Here is a 23,128-nt window from a genome sequence, read left to right as displayed (position 1 = left end):
TAATACTAATAGCTGCTCTATTTTTTCTAATACTATTAAAGATGCCGCCATATATAAAGAGATAACCCTAGAAGTAGACTTCTTTCTAGCGTATGCTAATACTATATTTCCTGTAAAGCTAAGCAAAGACTTAAATCTTAGTGTTTATAAGGAGATTGTTGGGGGCCATAGCACGTGACCCCCTCTCTGTCTAGTCTCTCTGACAGCCCCCATAGCTAGCTAGATCTTCATCATCATACACATCTTGCTCTTCCACAGGTCACCCTGCCGCGTGCCCTCCAGTGAGACGTCTGATTGCATCATCCTTCTCTCCTTTGCTCTGTCTACGACCTCACATTATAAGGAGATATTAAACAAATTATAGCCTCCCCTCTCTATCTGTGGTGGAACTATACTTTACGTCTGTAACTTTACTCCTAGTACATAAATGCATTGTACTATTAGTTTAGATTTTAGAATTATTACGTCTAGGAAAGTTAAGCTTATTCTAGACTTAGGAGAAATAAGGTTACTAAGAACTAGAAATATTAACATTTAAAGGGGTACTATACACGCATAGCAAACGCCAAGTAAAACTAAGTAGTCTAGGATGGTCTTTATTCTCCAGAAAGCAGAGCAGTTTTTAGTTGGCGGTAAAATATTACAGGATGACTACGGCAACATACCTCTGTAGATCGGGCTACTACTTGACATAAGTATGTCTTTGGCTATCTATGGTTCCCTAATAGAAACTAGCTAGGAATACTGTTTGTTGACTAATTTTTTAAGTAGTAGTATTAATATGCTATATGACCTTATAAACTGGTAGAAGTGCATTTTGTAATGGTGACACAATAAAACCAGTTAGATTCCTCAAAAATTAGTGAGCTAAACTAGCCTTTGTCGATAGGACTAGTGTCAGACATTCTTAGTTGCTAACCTCTCTAATGTTTGTGGCATCACTGCACAATATGGCCAAGGAAGCTTATCTAGTTCTCGCGAGAATGAGATTAACGATTTTAATGTCTCGGGTAGCTAGGGGCCCTAATCAAGTGTGTCGCGGCTTCGCACGATAACTCTTTAGTGATCAATAGCTGTCAGAGATATTGCGACAGATGAAATTATCGGTCTAAAACTTTTGCACTGAGATGTAATGGTACGGCAGATCGCAACAAGTGGGAGGTTTTGCGTGCCACGCCTCAGCAGATGTGCAGTCCCTGCAGGACTATTCATCAAGACACAGCATGTACAAATTCCACAACGTGAGTGAGTGTGCTGTGGCTTAAAAGAGCTACGGGATTATTTTTGAGTAATACATATTTCTACTTGTGTACAGCTTGTATGGCACGGTTGCTGGCACTCATAGTTCCAGAGACGTCAGGATCACAACCTACAACTTAGGGAGCTAACATTTACCGATGGGGAATATTGTTTGGAAATTGTATTTGCAAGCGATGACGTAGTTGAATGATCGATATTGGTCTTAAAGAGCTAAGCATAGAGTCGAGAGTGAACTCTTTCTGTCATGCACAGCTGACCGAAAACTCCAAAGCGGCCACGGATAATTCTTAAACTCCCGAATAGTCTCCTCAACAGGGCGGCAACGGACTATTCTCCAACTAAACAGGAAGGCACTGTGAATAATCTGAAGACCCTGTTAGCTACGATAGTCGTAATGGTAAGTCTAACTTACACTCATTTTGAATCTTGCATGCCGCTCCGCTCGGACAACTCGTCGACCCAGTCCAAGTCTTTCCCCCACATTGATCATACAACTTGTTGCTCGACGTTGGAGCCCCTGTGGCCTGAGGGACCCATGATGCACACGAGCTCTTCGGATCACTTGGCTGACTTGGACAATTGGTTGGCGTACACCCTGGTGGGACAGCGGAAGACGTGAAGGTGCCGGGTTTATATTTGAAAGCGTTGGCCTTGACATTCTGGATCTCAACCGTCATGTCCGCCCCAGTGGCAATAGAAACAAATTGAATGCTTCGCAAGAAGATCGGCCCATTGGTTGAACCTCCTTGACATAACTGGCTACTATAGGATGCGATCAAATGCTTTGCATCGAGCCGGACATGTGCCCTGGTCCCAGAAACGGGCTGGATCTGATGATCGCTATATTGGTAGCGATGTCCGCCAGCTGCATTAAAGTACGAGTTGCCATTATTTTGCGGGTCGAAATTCCGAACAGAAATGACATTGAAATCCTTATTAGGGCCTTGGTAAAACAGAATATCTGTCGTGAACTGCGACTTCCACCAGCTTGGGCACGATGCCTTACCGTTTTCTAAACAGCTGCATTCTGACTGCGAGATAGTAGCAGATTTAACGTAGGCGTCGTACTCGATGATAACCGAATCGTATTGAGAGAGGTCTGTATCGCTCACATTGGCGTACAATGCCGCGGTTGGATAGTCATAACTGAGATTGATCTCAACACCTGTACAATTGGCGTTCTTCGCATTGTTCGTTAGCGATATAGTGAGCGGTGATCCGTTTGCGCCTGTCACAGAGCCATCATAACCTGGTGACTTCTGGTAGTCGTTCGGGTACCGCCATCCATATGTGGCTAGATTAAACCTCCCGTACATGTTATCACCGTAGCAGTTGGTTTCTTTGTCTGGAGGTGAGCCATAGTCGCTTGGCTCGGCGTACCAGCTCCAGCATCTGTTGGTTGGGCCTTGGTTGATGATAAGGGGTGCGGTCTCAGTAGGTGTTTGGGCATAGATTGCTTTGCACAAGGCAAATACGGCAACAAGTAGGCTTAACATTGTGTTGGATGTGAACACATTTATACGTTAGCTACTTTCATTGGGGCTCACAAGTGGCAATGGCATGTGCTATATAGTTGCACACTATCCGCGCCGACGGGACTCGTTTCGACCCATCACCTCAAGGGGTTACAAAACAAACTATGACTATGTCGAAGAATATTCCCCTTTAATTCCTTACTATCCGCTCTATTGGGCGTGGCCTGTTGAATACGAGCCGGATTTCGGGCCGCTCGTTCCACTAGATTCCCACTTTGGGTTTCGGCAACTCCTTAATCCAGTTTGGACGCGTATCCAGACAGAGCTGTTAGTTGGTTCGGCACATCTTTTCCTTTATGTGGTACTCCTCCCCTGCATTTAATGCTAACGGTCCGAACTGCCGGCAGTTTGGTAATGCATTCACGGAGTTGTATGCCACGACAGCCGGCCACCAGGGTACATTTTCACTTCGCTTGGAACCACGTCCCGACAATGTGGATGAGGTATGCCTTGTCAATTGAACCTAGCCTAAGAGTTCAATTCCGTTATATAATATCCAGTCAAGTATGTAATGTCGCCACAATGTGCCATGCCGAAACCAATCTTGGTGATTGCTCATAACATGCCAGATTCCCCAGTCAACCTATCGGGTTGTTATGACATGATTCATCCCTGCTAATCTTACTTCCGCATTGGAAGATACGATTCATCGGCACTTGTGTCTCCTCTCTTCATAGGGAGGTACGACTCGTCGGCGCTCGTCCCGTCGCGCTTCATTGGAAGATAGGACTCGTCCGCGCTGGTGTCGGCTCTCTTCATGGGCAAATACGACTCATCAGCACTGGTATCCGCTCGAACCTTCATCGGAAGATACGATTCATCCGCATTAGGTCGTACTATGTCTTGTTAGCTAGAAGTTTCAAAGTTAGAACTCCGCTACGGCGGGTTGCTGTACCATCGACGGGCATCGCTGCCACGCAGGCAATAAAGGTAGATAAAACAACGGACAACTTCATATTGGCTTTGTCTCATATATTCAGGAAAGCAACAAAGATCAACTGATAGGACGTAAGTGTTGTCAACTGTGAAAACAAGAGTATAACATAGGTTGCGAAGAAAAGAGTTGTCATTTAATGTCACCGTAACCTAGAACATGTTTAGATGCTACAACACCCCCATAACTAGACATAATGCATACGAAGGATTTTCTGTTATTCAAAGATACTCAATGAGGAAGGTGCATGTCGGACTTTTAAGTCCTTCGGGTTGCCACGTCTGGTAGTCAGATCTCGTAAACGAATGAGCGTGCGGCTCTCTGCGGATAAAAGTAGTTGACGGACTTTTTGCGTTCTCAATTGACGAAACTAAACCAAGTTGATAAGCTTAATTACCCCGCAGATGACAGCCCAGTGCTTACATTCCATGTCAAGGTTGTCGGTCGATCCTATTTAAGCACAGATAGTCTGGTGGCGGAGTCATCCTTCCTGAGCGACCACATGAGACGTTGCACACGTTAACGAGGATTGGTGAAAATCCTTTTGTGCGTGTGGAGATGTATGCGATGCGGAAGGATGAAAGAGTCTTGTCTGTGGTCGGTCATAAAGCACCTTCCTGATATGATATCGTGGACGTCAGACTGGCGGTGCAAAAATACCTGTAAGCAGGCGGGTTTTTGTTCGGACTTGATATTCGGACGAGATGAGTTGTCTTGTACGTTCCCCGCGGAGGGGAGGTTGCCTGCCGGATGGGAGTCTTGGCAATTGACTCTTCCCTCTGTTCCTTTAAACATTTAGCATTCTTTTTTCGAATCTGAATGTTTGGTCCGGGACGGCTGCTCTGAATTATTGAGAATTCAAAATGGTTCGATACGAGAAGGACTACTTGCCCGTAAACTCAGAAGATAGCCTGTCTTCAAATTCGAGTGACGGTGAATATCCTGATATTCTAACCAGGTCGAGCCGAAGACAAAGCTGGTCTACCTACGCTTTTCACGGCGTTCTAATCAGCATCTACACGACTATTTTTATCTTTTCAACTTTTCACTCACAGCTCAAACCGTCTATATTCGGACTGGTAGACTGTAAGTCCCGGTCTAGATTCTATTACCAGAACAGTGAGCTAATCGAATTATAAGCCCCCGCCAATGTAATCGGAGACGAAAGTCATTTGGAAATATTCCCCATCCAAGGACCACCCCATGGAAAGTACACCGGCGAGCCAAGAGCAGAGGTAGACAAGGCATGGAAGGATCTACTACAGTGTGAGTAAATCAGGTATCGTCAAGTAGTGCTCCGCTGAGGCTGGACAGACAACAATATTCGAGTTTCCGACGACTGGGTAGAACGTTGGGGTCGGAAACATGAAGCTGTGAAGCTGCCAGATGGGGGATATCTAGGCATGCTCAGTGTATTCCATGAGCTACACTGCATCGTAAGTCAAGACAAGATGTGGGTGCCTTGGTAATTCAGTATATGCTAACAACCTTTTAGAAACGTCTCTACCAGAGTCTAACCCCGGAGTACTATTTCCCCAACGCCACTGAGAAGGAGCTTGGAATAAACCGCGAGCATAATCGTAAGTCACTGAGAGAATCCATTTTTATACACAGCTAACATCTTTCAGAACACTGCCTAGAAGTACTGCGGATGGGCGCCACCTGCCGAGGCGACGTGTCCATTATCACCCACATGTGGACTGATATTGATGCACAACCCATTGTGAATCAAACAGCGCCGCATCAATGCGTTGACTTTTCCAGGGTGATGGATTACTCTCGCCGGGAGTCAGTGGATGTATATCAAGAGAACTACATTGTTCATCCGAAATTCGGTAAGGTCAATCGCCTTGTGGTAGGTGTGTTTAACTTGCTAACTATCCCAGGCCCATCATTTCCGCATGGACACAGCATCAAACCGTTCAAAGAACAAGAGAAAATGGAGTAATAGATAAAGCCCTGAATTCACAGAGAATACCATTCAGTTGTATGAGGCTTCTGGAAGATGAAAGATTTCCACACATTTGTTCTCAACCACCTAGTCACCTGTAGCAGAATTCAACCCTTGATACACACCAGCTTCCACCTCAACCCACAGCCCAAGTACTCTCGGGTCACCAAATGGCAGAATTTGCGTGCAAACCATACCGCCAACCCCCTTCTCCCTGTCCACCCACCAAAACAGATTCGCCAGCCCAGCCCACCAACCCGTGGTCTCAGATCTGCCAGTCTGTCCGCCATTGAGCATGAAACTCAACCCCCATCCTTGTGGTGGATTTCCCGGGCTTGGGTATAAATCAGGTAGAGGGTGTGTGAGGTCAGGTTTTGACGCGGGGATACCTTGTCGTCCGAACTGGGGGAACTTGTGGATTTGGTTGGTAAACATTTCGTCGACCGTCGATTTTTCAAGCAACTTTGCCCCAGTGCGTGGGCAGGTCCCATCATTGAGTAAGACGGCCAAAACGCCTGTATCCTTCAAGTTAGTTACTCAATAGCAGACGGGGTGGAAAGACTTACGAGCATATTCTTGAGGTTTGGCAAACATGCCAGCACCACCACTGTTGAGAATAGCCTTCTTGTCCTCATCGGATGTGACTGTTAATGGCCTCCGAAGAAGATGATCGCGAGGAGACAACTTTCCATTTGGTGCTCTTTGATGCATGTACGCAAGGTGCTTCTTCATGTTTTCATTTGGAAACATGTTTACATTTTCAAGGCCCAGGGGTTTGCAGATATGTTCCTGTATGTAGCCGTTCAGAGACATGCCCGTAGCTCTTTCAAGCACAATGCCCGCCCAATCGATGTTTGTCTGCGAAAATTAGCCAACATGTCGCTATACTTCATCACCATTGATTACTTACTCCATATTCCCATCCCTCACCGGGCTGAAACACAAGCGGTTGGATAATGTCATCAAAATCACCAGAAAACTCATTTATGCCAGCCGGATACCCCCAATCACGCAGTCGTTCATTAAAAAATGCGTATCCGAACCCAGCAGTATGTGTCAACAACATCCGCAGGGTGATGCCGTTCTTTTTCTCTGTCAACTGGCCGTCCGATGTGAGAACCTTAAGATCCCGCCATTCTGGGCAAAAGCCCTCGGTTTGCGACGCATCGTCAAGCTTCAAGACACCCTTTTCAACGAGTTGCATGCACGCCAGTCCGGTTAGCATTTTTGTGCAAGAAGCAATCCAGAAGATATTGTCTGGGGTCATTGGCTCATTTGTTGAAACTCCCCGCTTGCCAGCCGACTTGACGAAGAGTTCGGAGCCGTCTTTGCTGACGACAACGACTGTAGTTCCTGGAATGGCATCATCTCCGGCAACGGCTTTGTCTACAATATCACTGAGACTTTGGTGGGTTTTGTCGGTGAATTTCATTTCGATGATGCTCGAGTCTTCCGTTATGTTGCATGCAAGAATCCGTAAAACGTTCACAATAATAACAGTGTGCAATACGTGCGGAGAGCTCAATGAGGGGACGATGCTGTTTATGCACGACTATCTATCGGAGACGGATGAATCGCCGAGGCAGCATGCATTCGGCCGACTTGTCTAACAACTAGTGATGCTGTTCTCCGTCTGTCTGCTGCAAGTGTCAAATTATTCCTCCGCGGCTCGGCATTGCCCCGCTCAATAAGTATCATCACACGTCGGTTCCGCTCCGGGCGAATGGAAGTGACTCGAGAGGCAGTTGAAGATCAAGAGGAAGATGATGGGCTAATCTGACTTGATGGACTGGACAACAATGCATACGGCACTGTCTTGGCGTATCTTGGTTTGAAGCGTGCAGAACAACCCATAGAGAATGGGTTAAACTGGCCTGGGCGTTAGCAGCCAGTGATAAAGCAACACACAACTAGCATCTTCTCATGTTGAGGTGCTCGCAATTGTATGATTGAGAGCCCAGTATGCACTTGACGATACTGGTTGTTCGAGAACCAGAGAGTCAAGCCCGTTCCATCGTAGGCGCAATGCCATTTCAGAGCATTCTGCAGGAGTATGTAGCTGCGGACGGAGTGTTGAGACGGAGTCGCAGTGCCTTTTTGCCCTTTCACTGTGCAAATGATCTTGAAGCCCGGTAAACACCAAAAAGACGGTGAGGCTAACTATCTCCAAGAGTCAAATCAACTTGTAGAAAGAACCAGAATTGATGACTACCGGGCAACTTTGTCTCTTGTTGTCTGAAAGGCGCAATTGATCAAGGGCGTCGTGAGACAAGCTGCTTACAATGCGTCATCTCATGCCAACAGAGGGACAAGATCACTTACATTACACGCCACGACACTTAATTATTAAGTTTTTCGCAAAATCTGACATCAAGACATGGTATATGTGGAATCAAGACTCTGAAACACCATTCAGAAAATGGATGTAGGCTGTATTATGAATCTCACGATGCTTCATGCCGCTTCAGCCGTCGTACCCGTTGCAACCGCCACGACAGGTCAGCCATCACCGTGGCTTGAGTTCCAGCATCACTAGGGTTATTGGTAAGCCTCACTGTCATTGGATTGTACAAGATGGGAATGGCAGGGCTTCAGTGGCTTAATCCCCGCACATCTGGATTTGTTCATCGCTAGCCACTCTTCTGTGTACGGCTTACGGTGGGAATAGTCGCTGATGGCTTCGGTCGGGTGTATAAGCCAGGTCTAGTATACATTGTGTGGCTATTGCGGATGGTGCAGTCCATGCTACGAAGATGATGCAAATCTGATTATAAATTTGCGCCATGATTGAAGTCGGATACTCCGGAACGGGCGATGTTTGCTACAGATTGAGATGAGATAAATAGCTTCACGACTTCCTTGATGAGAAGAATGTACAACAATTAGAAACATTACACAACAGCAATTCTTTGAAGCTCAAAGTTCAATTACATCAGCCAATTCACACCCAAGAAACAACTCAGTAGTCAACACTATCCAGCTCAATAATCCACTTACCAGCTCCCTTAATAAACCACTTCTATCCAATTATTAGACATGTCTCAAGGACGCAAGATTGCATTCATCGGCGCCAGCGGCCAAGTTGGCAAACCGACAATCAACACCCTCCTCCGCCAAGGCGGCCACACCATCACCGCCCTCCAGCGACAAGGAGCCACCAGCACATTCCCAACCGGAGTCATCGTCAAGAATGGCAATCTTGAAGACGAGTCTTTTCTCGCAGAGGCACTCAAGGGACAAGATGCCGTAGTTCTGATGCCTCCCATTTCTCACCTCGCTCAACTCCAAGAACCAGCCATCCGCGCCGCCGCAAAGGTCGGTGTCCCCTACGTCTTCCCATCTGAATATGGACCCGATCCCTATGCCGGCCAGCTTATCGAAGAAAACGGACTTCTCATCGCCAAAAAGAAGATTCGCGATCTCATCGAAAGTCTCGGAGTGAGCAGCTGGGTTTCCATCGCCATCGGCCCATGGCTCGACGACGGCCTCAAATTGGGACTCTGGGGCATCGACGCCAAAAACCGCAAAGCTACCTTGTGGCGCGGCGCGAATGCCAAGGCCAACACGGCGAGCATCGCTCACACTGGCGAAGCCCTTGCTGCTGTGTTGAGCCTTCCAGAGGCCGATCTGGCAAAGTACAAGAACAAAGCTGCCTACACGCCATCATTCCACTTGACCCAGCGTGAAATCTTGGAGGCTGTCCAGCGGGCAACGGGTACAACGGACGCAGACTGGGACATCCAGTCGCGGGATGTGAAGGATGTGGCTGCGGAGTATGAGGCAAAGATCAAGCAAGGTGATGGCGTGGCGCCTTACACAAAGTTCTTCGTCACGCACTTTTTGGACGGCCATGGTGGAGACTTTCAGCACAAGGTGAATGCTGCGGAATTGGCTAAGCTTGAGAATTTGGGACTAGGTAAGGAGACTGTGGAGGAGGTTATCAAGAAGGCTCTGGTGTAAAAGTTTGTCACGTTGTTGTACTTGTTAGGTTAAAGACTCGGGTGTTGGGTAGTTTTCGTATTAATTCATTAATTCGTACAAGTTTAGTTCCATCCAAATTGTCCGAAATCGTCCACGTAGATATGTATGGTGTTCATAGCATCGCCTCATACGCAGACCTAAGCATCGCATCAACACAATTCTCCGAGGCGGCGCGCAGAATAATACCCTAGTTGTGTACCCGAGTGACAACATGAACGATTGTTAAAGCATGGCCAACGCCGAATATTCCGCCTCTCTCCAGGGCCAAGGCATACTGGTCAGATACGACATCAAATTGTTGACAATATGAGTCCGCAATCCCACAGGTGCCTAGTCCTTTCCATCGGATGCAGGTAGCAAGGTTGCTGGGAAGCTCACAGGAAAAAGTTGATATATGTGCTACTGCATCACCCTACTTTCCCATCATAGAGATAGATATTTACTGCTTGGCAGCATTTCTGCTACCCACCCCATCGCGGTAGTCCTTCAAAACGGATGATGGTTTCCCAGTATATCCCGTCTTTTCCATCCATTCTTGCACACTCCTCACTCGAGACGGGAGGATGTCATCCAAAAGGTCGTAATCACGCTTCGTTAAATCGTCCTTCCACATATTCCAAAAGCCCGAAAAGTTCTCTCGGAAAGTGAGAAGTGTGGGATTCTCTCCACTGGCAGAATGACCAACCGCCATTTCGGGGTTTGGAAAGATTGGCAGTTTAAAATATTGGTCCAATGTTAGGTCTTTATAAATTGATTTTCGACCAGTGACCTTTGTAAAAGCAGCAGCAAGGTCCTTCCATGAGATGTCCTCCGTTGCCACGTGTAAGTGCATGCCGCTACTGCGAGACGGTGTATCGAAAACCCATCTAACGTACTGGCCATAGTCTTCAAGATAGATGAGAGGACATTTACCGTCTCCCAGGGGAGCTGCAAAGACAAGAGTGCTCGGATCTTCATGGTCGGGAAACGGTTGGAGAAATTCCGAGAGTCCTTCCATGTACATGCAGGACGTTACGACAGTCCAGGCCATGGGAGTAGGCGGTTGAGCAGAAATGTAGTCCGCGACTTTGCCTTTTCCGTCAACATGACCACAACGGTATTTAGGGTCGAAATTTCCTAGCTTTGAGGCATACTCTAGAGCGGCGTAAACGAAGTGTTTCACTTCGGATTCCCGACAAAGTTCATATATGCGGATGCCCCAGTAGATTTCTGCCATTTCGCCAATGGCAAATCCATTGGTATTAGCAAAGACGTAATCTACGTCCTTTAACGCCTCACGAAGCGTGGGCTCATTGTATGTATTTCCTTCGAAGATTGCCACCCCAGGGATGGTCGATAATTCGATGGCATCCTTGGAGGAGGCGTTTCTTGTAATGACACGGACAGCATACTTGGCTTCGGATGCCAGTGCTAATGAAGTACTGAGTAAATGCCTGTACAAAGGGCGAAGTTCCTGGCTGACCTTTGACAACCGGTGCGCCTTGGGCGCCTGTGCCTCCGATGACCAAAACGGTTTTCATAGTATGTAACAGGGTTGATATCAGTCGGCATGGATAAGACCCGAGTCCTCTACTCAGAAAGGTTTCGAAGATTTTCTAATGATGGGACGGCAAAGGATCAAAGGTGTGAAAAAAGTGAGAGTTCGTCGAGAACGGATCGTACGGCAGGCCGCACTATATATGTATACACATAACCCGACGAAGGCTGAATTGCAACTCTGTATTATAGGCCCAACTATGCCACAGTTGCTGAGGTTGGTGAAATGATCGGGGCCTACGCATTCATAATATCCTGTGGTAACCACCCACACCCTCCCCCCGGCGCCTTGTCGTAAGCCACGTCTTTTCAACCACTTTATTGCCCGGCCGCTATCGTGGCCTGCTGGCCCTTTGCGATACCGTCCCACTCATCCATTGGTGGTAAGAATTCGCCACCATAAGCATCAATTCTTCTCAAGAGGAGTATTATTCACAATGGCTACGCCAACTAGCACAGTAGCTTGAATACGGTGACGTTTTGACGAACGCAGCTCTGGAGAGCACTAATTCGTCTATTTTTTTGGACGAACTCCTCTGTGGAAACAGGATGACAATGGGCGTACCAGACTGCAGAAGCAGTAAAGCCTAACGGAGAAATTGTCAAAAGTATTTGAGGCGAAGCGCCTAGCAACAACGGGGCAAGTAATGTGTGAGGTAAGTCCTGTTACGACTTTTGGTATCTGCCATAGAATTGCAGCAGCCTCAGTGTATCAATATTCATGTGTTAATAGCTTAAGTAGCTTCGAACTCGGAATTCAGAATACTGGCGGTACCTCTAGCCCCCTCACAGTCTGACCGAACCTTGACTAAAGTGACTTCTGCGTCTTGCGTGCAACCCTCGCGTGACCTTTTGACCTTGGTCTATGCCAATACTTAACCTCCCCAAGTCACTTCCCAATAACCGTCCCGGACTGAGAGCAGATATTAGGTGTTGGAATTTGATTGTAACCCTTGCCAACCAATCGGCAGCAGGACACCCGCAAGTCCCATGTCTAAAATTGGAATACATCATTCGCTTACACCAAGCAATCTCAAATACCTTAACGACACAACAGTTTCTTAATTTTGCAACCGGGATCTCATTAATACGTTAAGCCTTATGTAAGATTCGCGTAATACAGAGAAGTCCAGACCTCCTGCCACCAAGCCTACCCCGGTCTAAGCCATGAAGGTGGCAGACCGGGGAATGAAATCTGATAGCCATACACACCCAATCACCATATATCCTACAGGGAGTAGCAAAACGAGCCCAGGGGGTCACGCAAGGTACCTCGATTAAACAGAAACAAACTGAACATACGTTAACTAGTGATATATTGCTATACGTAAAGGGACGGATTAAAGGCCAATGATATTTGGATAATCTAGATACCAAAGCCTTCGGGCATTCCGTTCCCAAATACGCCACCGCCGGAACAAACTGTAAAACAACACAAAAGGCAGATTGTGGACCAGCTATGGTAAGCAGGACCAGTAACATGACTCGAATTAAGTGCCAACTACGTCGCCAGTAAGCGTCACCACAGCAGTATACTTTAATGTAGTTGCATAAATGGTGCTATAATATGCTACAAATAGACCAGGATACTGTGATTAATAAAGTCATACGCCGTTTGCAAACGCCTTCGATCCAGGATGTAGAATCGTTGCAACAAGCATACCCTGCTATCCGCGGCTAACGTATGGTTCACCTATCACCAAGATCCATCTGCACAGAAGCATATCTATATAATTGTTCCCGACCATGGGCTTAGCAACACACTGCGTGGCCTTTTCAACGTTGATTTATCAGCACTGCTGCATCTGCAAAAGAACTGTACACGGCCCAAAGACTGACTTTTAAACCTTTATAGAAATGTCGAACACTGTATGGGATTACGTCGTTGTTGGTGGAGGGCTTGCCGGATCCGTTGTTGCTGCTCGACTGTTGCAACTGAATCCCCTACTAAGGATTCTTCTTGTTGAAGCAGGACCAGATGCTAGTGACGATGAAGGCATTCTTTACGCAGATTCAGCAAATCTCGATGGAGGAACTTATGACTGGAAGTATCAGACGGTGCCTCAAAAGCATTTAGGCAATCGAAGGATCGACCTGCCCTGCGGCAAGGCCCTTGGTGGTGGAAGTGTCATTAACTACGGTGATATATCACACTATCATTGATCTTCCACCAAGAGTGTTAACTAACCATTTTGGATGTAGGCGCATGGATTCGAGGCCATAGAGTCGACTTTGACCTCTGGGGCAAGACAGTTAACGACAATCGCTGGACATACGAAGGGCTGTTGCCGTACATGAAAATGGCTGAGAACGTCGCCAGCGCCACAGTAGATTCTCATGAGCATGGCACAGACGGCCCTGTACACCTTCAGACATCTGTTTCAACCAGCCGAGCATACCCCCTCAGACAGGCTGTTCTAGAGTCCTGGGAGGAAGTAGGCATTCAGAAGCTGCCCTTTCTAGACGCCAATGCGGGAATTCCGCTTGGAGTTGGCGAATTTTATGAGAATAGACGACAGGGTCGTCGCCAAATCGCTCCAGTATCTTTCCCACTCAACGGCATTGCGATCATGCCTAACACAATAGTCGCCAAGATACTCTTCAAAAAGAAGTCTGCGTACAGTCAGGGGCACGTCCAGGCTTGCGGAATTCAGCTGGCTGATGGGACGGAAATTCATGGCAAGGAAGTAATTTTGTCTTTGGGTGCTATTCGCACGCCTCAGCTGTTAATGCTTTCTGGCATCGGGCCGGCTAATGAGTTGGCCAAACACGGCATTGAGGTTATGCTTGACGCACCTCATGTTGGTGACAACTTGTCGGACCATGGTCGTATCGGTACGATGTGGAAGCTCAACCCTTCTTGGTCCGGATCTGCATTAGGTCCTGGTAATGAAATATTTCAGCAACCACAGTACCGTTGGGGCCTGCCTCTTGACTTTGTCGTGACCACGGGCATCCAGAACAAGGCAGGGCTGGCTGAAGCAATTGAAGCAGACGAAGGAGTCGCACCGGACCCGGCCACGCACCCTCTCCTAAACCAAGACCGTGCCTTCAATGAGCATCTCATTATGTATACGGATGGTGGCAATGGCTCGGCAATTACCTTTGTCCTAGTTAACTTGCTGCCGACATCGCGTGGCAAGTTGACCATGTCCACCTCCGATATCAATGACCCGCCACTTATTGACCCAAACTATAATAGTACGGAGGTGGACAAATTTGTTATGCGAGAGGGCCTCCGTCTTCAGATCAAGCTTGCAGGCAGCAAGTTTGCTACGATGGGTCGGGACATCCTTGGTGGCGAGCTGGGAATACCTGGATTTGAAGGGACTCTGACATCCGCTTCGACGGACGAGTACCTGAACTCGCGGGTGGCTGCCGGACTAATGTAAGTGACAAACTGGCCTTTATCCCTCTGTCATGGAGCAACCTCTAAATCGATCCCAGTTCGAGCTATCATCCTATGGGAACGGCTGCAATGGGTAAAGTTGTGGATGCCGATCTTAAAGTCAATGGAGTTTCTGGATTGCGTGTTGTAGATGCATCAGTTTTTCCAAGCGCAATAACTGGTCATCCCCAAGTTGCCTTGTATGCAATGGCACTTCAAGCTGCCGAGATCATTCATAACCAGGAATTGAAATCCGCAAACTGAAGGCTTAGACATAGTCTTCTCTGGTCTTGATCGACACCTCCGACTGCTGCCTCTGCACACACCAAATGAAATGGGTCTTCTCTCAGGTAGAGTTGGATGGGAAGGTTGTCATGCTTCAGTTTTCAACAGCAAATGTCAATCTTTCCTCTATTATTGTTAAATTTAAACGTAGGATGCTCGTCTCTTCGAACCATCAAGTGAAAACAGCCCTGGGTGTGACACAACTTTGGCGATTCCGTCAGCCCAAAAACTTTGGCCAAGCGTCTTTTGCACACTGCACATCAGAAGTTCCAGCTTGTTCCCCGAAACTCGAACACCGGACTCATCTTGTCTTCCAATGTAGGCCATAGCAATTAATTTTTACCTACTCCTGCAGCTGCCGTTATTGGTAATAGAGGTCAATGCCGCTATTTAGCAGCCCGTTTTGTCTAAGTAGACTTACAGGCTGCCACCGAAACTGCATCTGATAGATGTATTGCCATTGTCAAGAGGACTCCAATATTGAAGGAAAGATTGCATTGATGATGCATCTCCGAATCCCCTGCCCTTGCACGTAACCCAGCCAGGGGGACATTGGTAAACGCGTCCAGTGGCGCAGGGTCTAATCCATGCAGTGGGCATCCATGAAGGCCTTTGAAACCTCACACCATTTGATCAGACGCCGAAACTCCGCCATCCCCATATCGGCCTTTGACAGGCAGCTTTATCAGACAATATCCAGCTTTGGCGAAGTAACCTAGCTCATCCAATCGGAAAGGGGACTGCCTGGGCGTAAGCTTTTCCAATTATGAATTGTCCTATCCCAAAGCCCGAGGTGATTTTCATCCGTGCCTTTGGTTGCCTTTGGTCTTATATTGAATACGACACAGCAAGATTACAGCTGGTTGTGAAACCACGGATTCCAACCTTTTCCCCCAAGATGATGACGTGTCATTGAATACCTACATACAAGTCCACGCTTCATGAGGCTGCATATATGTGCCTAGGGTTGCACCAAGTAGCAATGCACGAAGCTTCACATGTCCATACCCGTTTTTGGCATTTTATGCAGCTACAGTACTACACCACGGACTAGGTATCATTCAAGCACTCACATTTTCAGAGTTCCATCTCGGTTACGGCACTGTCAAGGACACTTGACTCTCTGAACAAGCAAAGTAGTTCCAAGCTACACTCACTTCCTTTAACGTCGCAATAAGTCATTACATAGTTGTGTGAATGTGAGGATACCCTTCCAACTATAAGACATTCCCAATTAATACTTTGCTAAACACCAGACCGGACAACACGGATTGCACAGGATGGAAATCAACATCTTGGCCATAGATCTTGTCTTCATATTTGCTGGGGTGTGTATTCTAGCTTTGGCATCTGTAAGTCGGTTCTCCTACTATATTTTCCCAGCTTACGTGGCATAGTTACTCCTTCAATGTTGTTGTGACAGAATATTCCGGGGGTTCTTAAGGGCTCCGCTCATTCCAAGGAGGAGATAGCGACTTCAAGGGTTAGATGTTGCAATTGTGCTATTTTTTCAAGCCGCACATTATGTCAAACAGTAACTGGGTTGGAAATGTGCCTCAGCATCCACAACCAGGGCATATGGTCCTTCACAACGCGCTTATCGTCTTTACTAGTTTAGCTAAGATTAGATAGATATAAAATGAAGTATCAGACACACTCAGTTGATCACTTCAGACCCTTCTCCATCTCCAAGATAGTTTTAATGTGCTTGTCTTCAGACAGCTGAGCAGATATCTCATCCCCCATTAGTGGCAGAGGCAGCCTAGGCGCAGCCGGATATCCATACTCCTGGCTCAGAAACCTCTTCAAACCGGGTAACTACAAAATTATCAACATTCTAGAAACATCACAAATTTGCACAAAGCGATAGTTCTTACCCCTTTCTTGAGTATAGCCGCCTCTGCAAGCGAGGCTAAACTCTGGAGTTCTCTTGCAGACTGACGATCGGCAGCAGTGTCAAGGCTTTGGGTTGCTCGCCATAACTTCGTGGAAAATTTCTACCTTGTTGTTAATATTCCAGTAGAACATACGATGCAGGGAACTCACTGGTGCAATATTCGGCAACGGGCTAATAGCCCCCATAGATCCAACAGCCACGGACGGGAGAAGAATGTCAATGAATCCCGCCAAGGTTGTAAAAGACGATTTGTCTACAAGAGTCGTAATGCGTGATAACTTGCCGACATTACCGCAGCTAATAGTTGTGAGATATTTTCTAGATCAGACAACAGGCACAACTTACGACAACATGATACCGCACACATTTGGTGCAGCTTTGGAGATGGCTGTAGCATCATCGCTGTCAAGGTCTATTCCAGCCGCTACACCGGGGTAGTTGTAAATAATGCTAGTTTTAATCAAGTCAGCCGTCATTTGCAATGGGTCTCACGACTTTTCCATCAAAGCGCAGAATGCACAGTACATCGTCGTGAACAGTCACTTACACTGGCACGGGCGATGCAGCAGCAACATCAACGAAGAAATTTCGCATCGCTGCCGTGTTGGATTTCAAAACTCCTGCATAGTAGCCTGGTGCAACTACAAGGACGAAATCTGCCCCTACAGAAGCCGCGTCTTTTGCTAGTTGGATAGTTTCACGGGTGCTTGTGGCGCCGACACCCGCGACTATTGGAGTTTTGTGTAAACCAATGGCATCTAGAGCATCGCGCAATGCTTTGATGACTTCAATGCGTTCAGAACGATCCTGCGGTACCAATTAGATTATTGGATAGTAGCATGGGTTGGAGAAACAAACCAGGTGTGCCGCTTCGCCTATGCTTGCTGAGGCGACGGGCAAAACTCCAGCCGCGGCGACATCTACATCATTAGCTGCTGGCTGTTCACAAACGTACCGGAGTAGTGGGCAATGCTATCTCACATTTGGCGTGCTCTTTATATGCGTTTAGATCTGCTCGGTATTAGGTATTGAAGCTCCAATTACCCACCATTCTCATGATACCAGAGGTGTAGGTCACATACCCAGTTTATCATCGTCAGTGAAAAAGACAGGTAATGGAGCATACAGCCCTGCCGGAAGCGTCTTAACCATCGTGAGAAGTCTTTCAATAAGGTATTGTGATGTCGCAATTAGTTTGTCAAGACTAGAACAGACTTGCCATGATGCAAAACTGGTGGCCATTGAGTATAGTTAAGTACTGGCTAAGTTAACCTTCGCTAGACAGAACATTAAACATTAATAATGTTTGACGCCGCTGTAGCCGTTGCACCCGAACTTTCCGACAGGCACAAATGGCTATCCCATCCCGCAACTGGGCTTGCTTACAGAGGGGAATTAGCCATTCATTGACGGTCCGAGGTGCCACAATTGATGCGATCTGTGAAAAACAGTTAGAGGCTTACTTCAGCTGTCAAAATGGCGTTGCGCCTTGTTCTGGGTTCAACTTGGTTACCTCTACACTGGTGGGACCTAGTTGTAGAAAAGGCAAGCCACGATGCCATATCAAGTCAGTTTGAGAACGGTATTCTACAAACGTGGTATTGTGTCTGCAATTATTCCAACCGTTAAATTGCATGATAGTGCATTGATTTATAGAATTAATTATATAGCTCTCTGTTAATATGGTATGTACTATGATACGTCAAGTTCTCAGACTCAATGCTGCCAATCTAGCTTGTTGCTAGAGCTACCAGCCACCACATTGTGGTACCAGACGAGTGAAGATCAGCCAATATCGGCCTCTTCCCGTTGGCACTTGGCTCCGTGATGTGAAGTATAAGGTAGAAATTTCTATGTAACTGGACAGTTTTGGCCATGCTACAGGTAATAATGACCCATACCGAACTTCGAGCTTAGTATCCGATTTCATGTCGGATTAGCAAGAAAATGCGCAATGGCCATCCCACTGAAAGGTAGCTCAACTCCCTTGGACTTTGGCCGGCATCCAACTGAAAATCTCATCCAATATATATATGTACGCGAGTGCATTTGTGATAGTGGTATGAGGAGCATGCATAGCATGCTCTGCGCGGTTAAAGCCTCAAGGTAGGCATCGTGACCATTTGGTTACCATAAGTTATTCAAGTCCATGCGCGGTATCCGAGTTTTGCATGCTACGTATTTCCCCCTGGCCTCGGGTCTTTTGCTGCGCCTTTGGTGGCTTCTTCGATGGTATGCGTGCATCATCGCAAGCGCTGCCTGACACCGTCATAGTGGTTAATTATTCCGGCATGATACGAGCCCAATGAGCGACATTTTTGCCATATAACCAGGAAAACTGGCTTCCGTTATTGTTCCGACGGTTTCTATGCCCCGTCACAGTGCTAACTGCAATCTCGTTCATGGACAGAGTAGGTACCGCGAATCCTTTTGCTCGGAAAGAATATCGCAAAATTCTAGTGGCCATTTGATATGCTCCTTGTATTCAGGCGGCAGGCGCTCTGCAAGGTTTCTGGTCCAAGAAATAATGACAAACTTTCGACCTTGGCACTTGGGCGCCGTGGCTTGGCGCAGACAATACGAGCCAAGTAAGTAGTCTAGCAGAAATGTATGTATGACAAGTATATGAGAAATGTAGTTGTCTGGCCTGGTGAAGACGGCAAATTCTTCATTAGCAAGTGCGGCTGGCATTACAAACAGAGGAACAAACTTCCTCCATGCTATACACTGGTCAGCTTGGGTTCTGCACAAACAGGTGTTATGAGCTAACTCAAAACATACCTTCATACGAGGATACCTTCAGACCATCAAGACAAGAGACGAGCAGCTTCTGGTATCGGATTTGTGTCGGCGACGTACAAAGAGGCTCTAAACTTGCCGCTGATGTCCTGAATGCATCTGCCAGCTCATAAGTTTTAGGCTCCTCAAGTGCCTGTCTCTCAAGCAGCTCATAGTGTCCGGCGCGCGTGAAGCCATAAAATATTGACTTTGAGAGGTCGAGGCTGATGTTATGTACAACGAGGTTGCCCCCGCGAGACATTGTCAAGTAGTCGACCATGCTGTCGGCCATTAAAGCTGATTGCGCCATGAGACACATGACGGCACCAAATAAGGCGTCTCTTTCCTCAGACCGCGCGGGCGGGTTAGCGAATTGGTTGTTGACGAGCTTGATAGCTGCGACGCGATGCTGCAGAGCTTGAGCCGTGTAATCTACGTTGCAATTTTGTGAAAGGTGAGATGCGCCGAGTCCTAGGATGGCATGTGCAAGTGCTTCAGACTAGGGCGCGATAACTTGTGAGTATGTCTGAGTCCGAAGTCTGGTGATAGACGATAGAGACCGAGTGCTTACCTTGTGTGACATTGCGGCACATTCCCACCAGACCTTTTCACCTTGAAGAGGTAAAGTAGGGAACCCGGCTGTGAGAAACTGGTGGAGAAATCTGAGATCTTTAAGTTGTATGATGGATGGATTTCTGCTTAGGGCTACAGTCGTTACCGAATCCACCACAGGATACACGCAGTGCAGACCGAGACGCCGACATGGAGAGCATTCCGGGCGAGACTCGTCACATTTAACTCTCCTCCGCTTGCAGCTGTAGCAGCCGAGCCTGGACTTAAAGTGTCCGCGACGACTCAGCGACTGGCGGGCAGGCGTAGCTGTCGTGGTGAGAGCAGAAGTGTCGGGCGGTGAGGAGCCGACTGAAGTCTCAGTCGTCACGTCGGGGGATGTAGATCCCTCCCGGCTCATGATGTTTGATGTGAGGATGTCGATGGCTCAGAGAACAGCGCTTGTGCTTGTGCTACGCGCCCGTATGTCGCTGTCATTGGTAGCGAGGATGGATGGTAGAGTGTAGATGTTGATGGTCGCGTGAGGCTGGTTCATGGGGCGAGTAAGACTCGAATCTTGCTCGACGGCGAGGCAGAATGTTCCAGCTTCAACTTAAAGTTAGATTGAGAGAGGAGTCTAGTGGCATCACGCCGTTAATTAGCCCCGCCAGTTCGTATCATAGGCCCAAACAAAACAGTCTTGATCAAGATGGAACTGCAAAATAATAAACTAGAATGAAACAAATGGGCTTGCTGCTCTACAAACAACAAGCAATAATTGGCCTCGATTTCCGACCAAGTTAACGAGCCGTGACGATTGACACAAGATCGTTCAGCTCCACCACCTAGGGCTGAATCTCATCTGGTCAAAAGCATCATTAGTTAGTGGGACTCCTCTGGACCAAACTCATTAGTAAATGTCTCTCGCAACGAATTCTAGAAGTTCCAATGCAGCCCCAATGCCCACTTAGACAGGCGCCGAAGCCACCATCCACTCACAGTGACACCCATGAGCCACAATTGTGATGATGGAATTAACCGGGGCATTGTGATCGGTAAGAAATAACTCTTTGCTTCAAGGTCAGTGGAGTTGATACTCTTGTTCAATGAGTCTTAGAAGCTACTTTCAAGTAGGCCAGGCGAACCGCCCAGCTCAGAAGATGAACAACTTACTCTGGCCATGTAGCGAATGGTTATCCTGCTAGCCATCAGATACCATATGAAGCAAATCCAGGGCTCATTCCAGCCCCAAGGCAATCCCTGGCTTCAATTGAGATGACGAATTGTGAGTAGCATGGCACGCTGCATAATAATTAGGTCAAGTCCTTAATTTCCGCCTATTAAAAAATAATAGTGACAATTACAACTACTAAGCTAACTTCTTTTCGGCCAAATACTTGGCATGAGCTTCCTATTCAAGACGTTGGTCATATGTGACTCAATACACAACTGAACCCAGCCCACTCAACTGAAGCAGGTTACGTGGTGATGCCATGGGTGACTCACAAACCCAATTAAGCCCACTTGAAAACTCGGGGTGCCAACCTGATTGCCTTTTGGCTGATTACAGTGGCTAGAACGGCAACTTGGCGGAGAATTTGGTCTTGTCTCTCCACATGTTGACAGGGGACTCTCCACATGGTTGATCTTACCATGAGCATCGCCAAGACATTGAACAGATTTAGAACTATATTAAAGAGATCGACCTCGTCGTGAGGACTGGTTGATCCCGGAAAGCAACTCAAATATTCATTATAAAGCACGTAAATGGTCAACTCATCCACCTCGGCAGGACAGTCTCACATCGTCACCATGAACAATCGCATCTTCAATTGCAGAACCTGCGACGTGCAGTTTGCGTCGTCTCAGGCGTGGCGGGAACATGCCAAAAGTGATGCCCAGTACGTGACAACCCCAATATGCCCTAACTCTCGTAGCCATTAACCAGTTATAGTGTTGCCAAACTCAAGGACCGCATGGCCTCGTCTGGTGTGGTGTTACCGTCCGCGATAGCCCGACAAGATGAATGGTCAAAACAAAACTCAAGACCAGCTCAAAATTCTGATCGCAGGACGTCACCGTCTCAACCAATGGTAGACAAAGAAGGTTCCGAAGATGAGCTCTACAGTGAAGGAGACTCAGAGACAGAGCGCGACGCCAACCCCGACTTCATACCCGAGCAATGTCTCTTCTGTGGTACTTTGTCGGAATCATTCGACCAAAACCTCGACCACATGTCGCAAACACATTCGTTCAGTATTCCGCAGCAAGGGTCCCTGATTGTCGATTTGGAAACTTTAGTGTGGTACTTGCACCTCATTGTGTATGGCTATCAGGAATGTCTGCTCTGCAGCAAGACCAAGCGATCAGTGGAGGGCATCCAGCAACACATGACGGCAAAGGCACACTGCCGCTTCGAAATAAACAACGACATGAAAGACTTTTATGAATTCTCAGAAAAGGCTCAACCCGTCCAAGATATGATCATTCCCGGCGAGTCGATCATGAAACTGACATCAGGCAAAATCCTCGGCCAACGAACTTTACCAGCAGAAAACACATCACGGCGCACACTACCACACAGTGAATCATCAAACGAGACAGCGTCCAACGAACTGGTCACAAAATCTGGGTCGGAATTGACGAGGAATGATCGCACGTTGGCGAGAGTCGCTAGTCAATTGTCGCAATTTAGAATGGGCGATCAACAGAGTCTCGTGCATCTTCCTGCGCATGAGCTTCGATCTGTGCTTGCTTCGAGGATGAAGCAAGTGAGTAGCGCGAAGAGGGCGGAGAGACGAATGAGAACGAGGCTTGAAGGAAAGGGGAATAAGACTTTGATGAAGCATTTCAAGCCAGATGTTCCGGGTAGGTCAAATGGCTAGTTGTATTAAATACAGGAATAATCGAACTATAGTCGTTTAGCCAGTTGAGTAATGGTTAATACGTCGTTGCATCTAGACATAAGACCAATTGACACTACGAATTTTTCGCAATTACCGTGACACTCGATCAGCAGTCGTAGTTCAGTCTA

General features: G+C 47.3%; 10 protein-coding genes across 10 annotated transcripts; 4 read left to right on the top strand and 6 right to left on the bottom strand.

The window, feature by feature from the left end:
- Positions 1-1,598: 1,598 nt before the first annotated feature.
- On the bottom strand, positions 1,599-2,756 carry VFPPC_10572 (3-oxo-5-alpha-steroid 4-dehydrogenase protein; the record flags this gene model as incomplete). Its single annotated transcript, XM_018288915.1, has 2 exons — positions 1,599-1,624; positions 1,673-2,756. 2 exons carry the CDS (start codon positions 2,754-2,756, stop codon positions 1,599-1,601), a joined length of 1,110 nt encoding a protein of 369 aa, XP_018138045.1.
- Positions 2,757-3,416: 660 nt separating this feature from the next.
- On the bottom strand, positions 3,417-3,751 carry VFPPC_16772 (hypothetical protein; the record flags this gene model as incomplete). Its single annotated transcript, XM_018294525.1, has 2 exons — positions 3,417-3,631; positions 3,691-3,751. The coding sequence occupies 2 exons, from the start codon at positions 3,749-3,751 to the stop codon at positions 3,417-3,419; spliced, it is 276 nt and encodes a 91-aa protein (XP_018138044.1).
- Positions 3,752-4,592: 841 nt separating this feature from the next.
- Positions 4,593-5,677, top strand: VFPPC_14787 (hypothetical protein; the record flags this gene model as incomplete). The annotated part of the gene is made up of 6 exons (XM_018292555.1): positions 4,593-4,815; positions 4,870-4,995; positions 5,044-5,165; positions 5,225-5,309; positions 5,358-5,564; positions 5,616-5,677. The coding sequence occupies 6 exons, from the start codon at positions 4,593-4,595 to the stop codon at positions 5,675-5,677; spliced, it is 825 nt and encodes a 274-aa protein (XP_018138043.1).
- A 90-nt stretch (positions 5,678-5,767) lies between these two features.
- On the bottom strand, positions 5,768-7,112 carry VFPPC_10570 (beta-lactamase family protein; the record flags this gene model as incomplete). Its single annotated transcript, XM_018288914.1, has 3 exons — positions 5,768-6,195; positions 6,247-6,538; positions 6,591-7,112. The coding sequence occupies 3 exons, from the start codon at positions 7,110-7,112 to the stop codon at positions 5,768-5,770; spliced, it is 1,242 nt and encodes a 413-aa protein (XP_018138042.1).
- A 1,604-nt stretch (positions 7,113-8,716) lies between these two features.
- On the top strand, positions 8,717-9,640 carry VFPPC_10569 (oxidoreductase CipA-like; the record flags this gene model as incomplete). The annotated part of the gene is made up of 1 exon (XM_018288913.1): positions 8,717-9,640. One exon carries the CDS (start codon positions 8,717-8,719, stop codon positions 9,638-9,640), a length of 924 nt encoding a protein of 307 aa, XP_018138041.1.
- A 460-nt stretch (positions 9,641-10,100) lies between these two features.
- Positions 10,101-11,181, bottom strand: VFPPC_10568 (NmrA family protein; the record flags this gene model as incomplete). The annotated part of the gene is made up of 2 exons (XM_018288912.1): positions 10,101-11,071; positions 11,124-11,181. 2 exons carry the CDS (start codon positions 11,179-11,181, stop codon positions 10,101-10,103), a joined length of 1,029 nt encoding a protein of 342 aa, XP_018138040.1.
- Positions 11,182-13,054: 1,873 nt separating this feature from the next.
- Positions 13,055-14,849, top strand: VFPPC_10567 (glucose dehydrogenase; the record flags this gene model as incomplete). Its single annotated transcript, XM_018288911.1, has 3 exons — positions 13,055-13,337; positions 13,400-14,585; positions 14,645-14,849. 3 exons carry the CDS (start codon positions 13,055-13,057, stop codon positions 14,847-14,849), a joined length of 1,674 nt encoding a protein of 557 aa, XP_018138039.1.
- Positions 14,850-16,535: 1,686 nt separating this feature from the next.
- On the bottom strand, positions 16,536-17,919 carry VFPPC_10566 (aldolase-type TIM barrel; the record flags this gene model as incomplete). The annotated part of the gene is made up of 8 exons (XM_018288910.1): positions 16,536-16,688; positions 16,748-16,867; positions 16,917-17,064; positions 17,113-17,217; positions 17,315-17,574; positions 17,626-17,687; positions 17,749-17,778; positions 17,850-17,919. 8 exons carry the CDS (start codon positions 17,917-17,919, stop codon positions 16,536-16,538), a joined length of 948 nt encoding a protein of 315 aa, XP_018138038.1.
- A 1,248-nt stretch (positions 17,920-19,167) lies between these two features.
- VFPPC_10565 (C6 transcription factor) lies at positions 19,168-20,515 on the bottom strand (the record flags this gene model as incomplete). Its single annotated transcript, XM_018288909.1, has 3 exons — positions 19,168-19,487; positions 19,549-20,044; positions 20,117-20,515. The coding sequence occupies 3 exons, from the start codon at positions 20,513-20,515 to the stop codon at positions 19,168-19,170; spliced, it is 1,215 nt and encodes a 404-aa protein (XP_018138037.1).
- Positions 20,516-21,906: 1,391 nt separating this feature from the next.
- On the top strand, positions 21,907-23,019 carry VFPPC_10564 (c2h2 finger domain-containing protein; the record flags this gene model as incomplete). Its single annotated transcript, XM_022428716.1, has 3 exons — positions 21,907-21,995; positions 22,049-22,962; positions 23,012-23,019. 3 exons carry the CDS (start codon positions 21,907-21,909, stop codon positions 23,017-23,019), a joined length of 1,011 nt encoding a protein of 336 aa, XP_022284061.1.
- Positions 23,020-23,128: the final 109 nt, after the last annotated feature.

Source organism: Pochonia chlamydosporia, assembly GCF_001653235.2.
Source record: "Pochonia chlamydosporia 170 chromosome Unknown PCv3seq00009, whole genome shotgun sequence".
Taxonomy (NCBI): Eukaryota; Fungi; Ascomycota; class Sordariomycetes; order Hypocreales; family Clavicipitaceae; genus Pochonia; species Pochonia chlamydosporia.
This window is presented reverse-complemented; position numbering and strand designations above follow the sequence as displayed.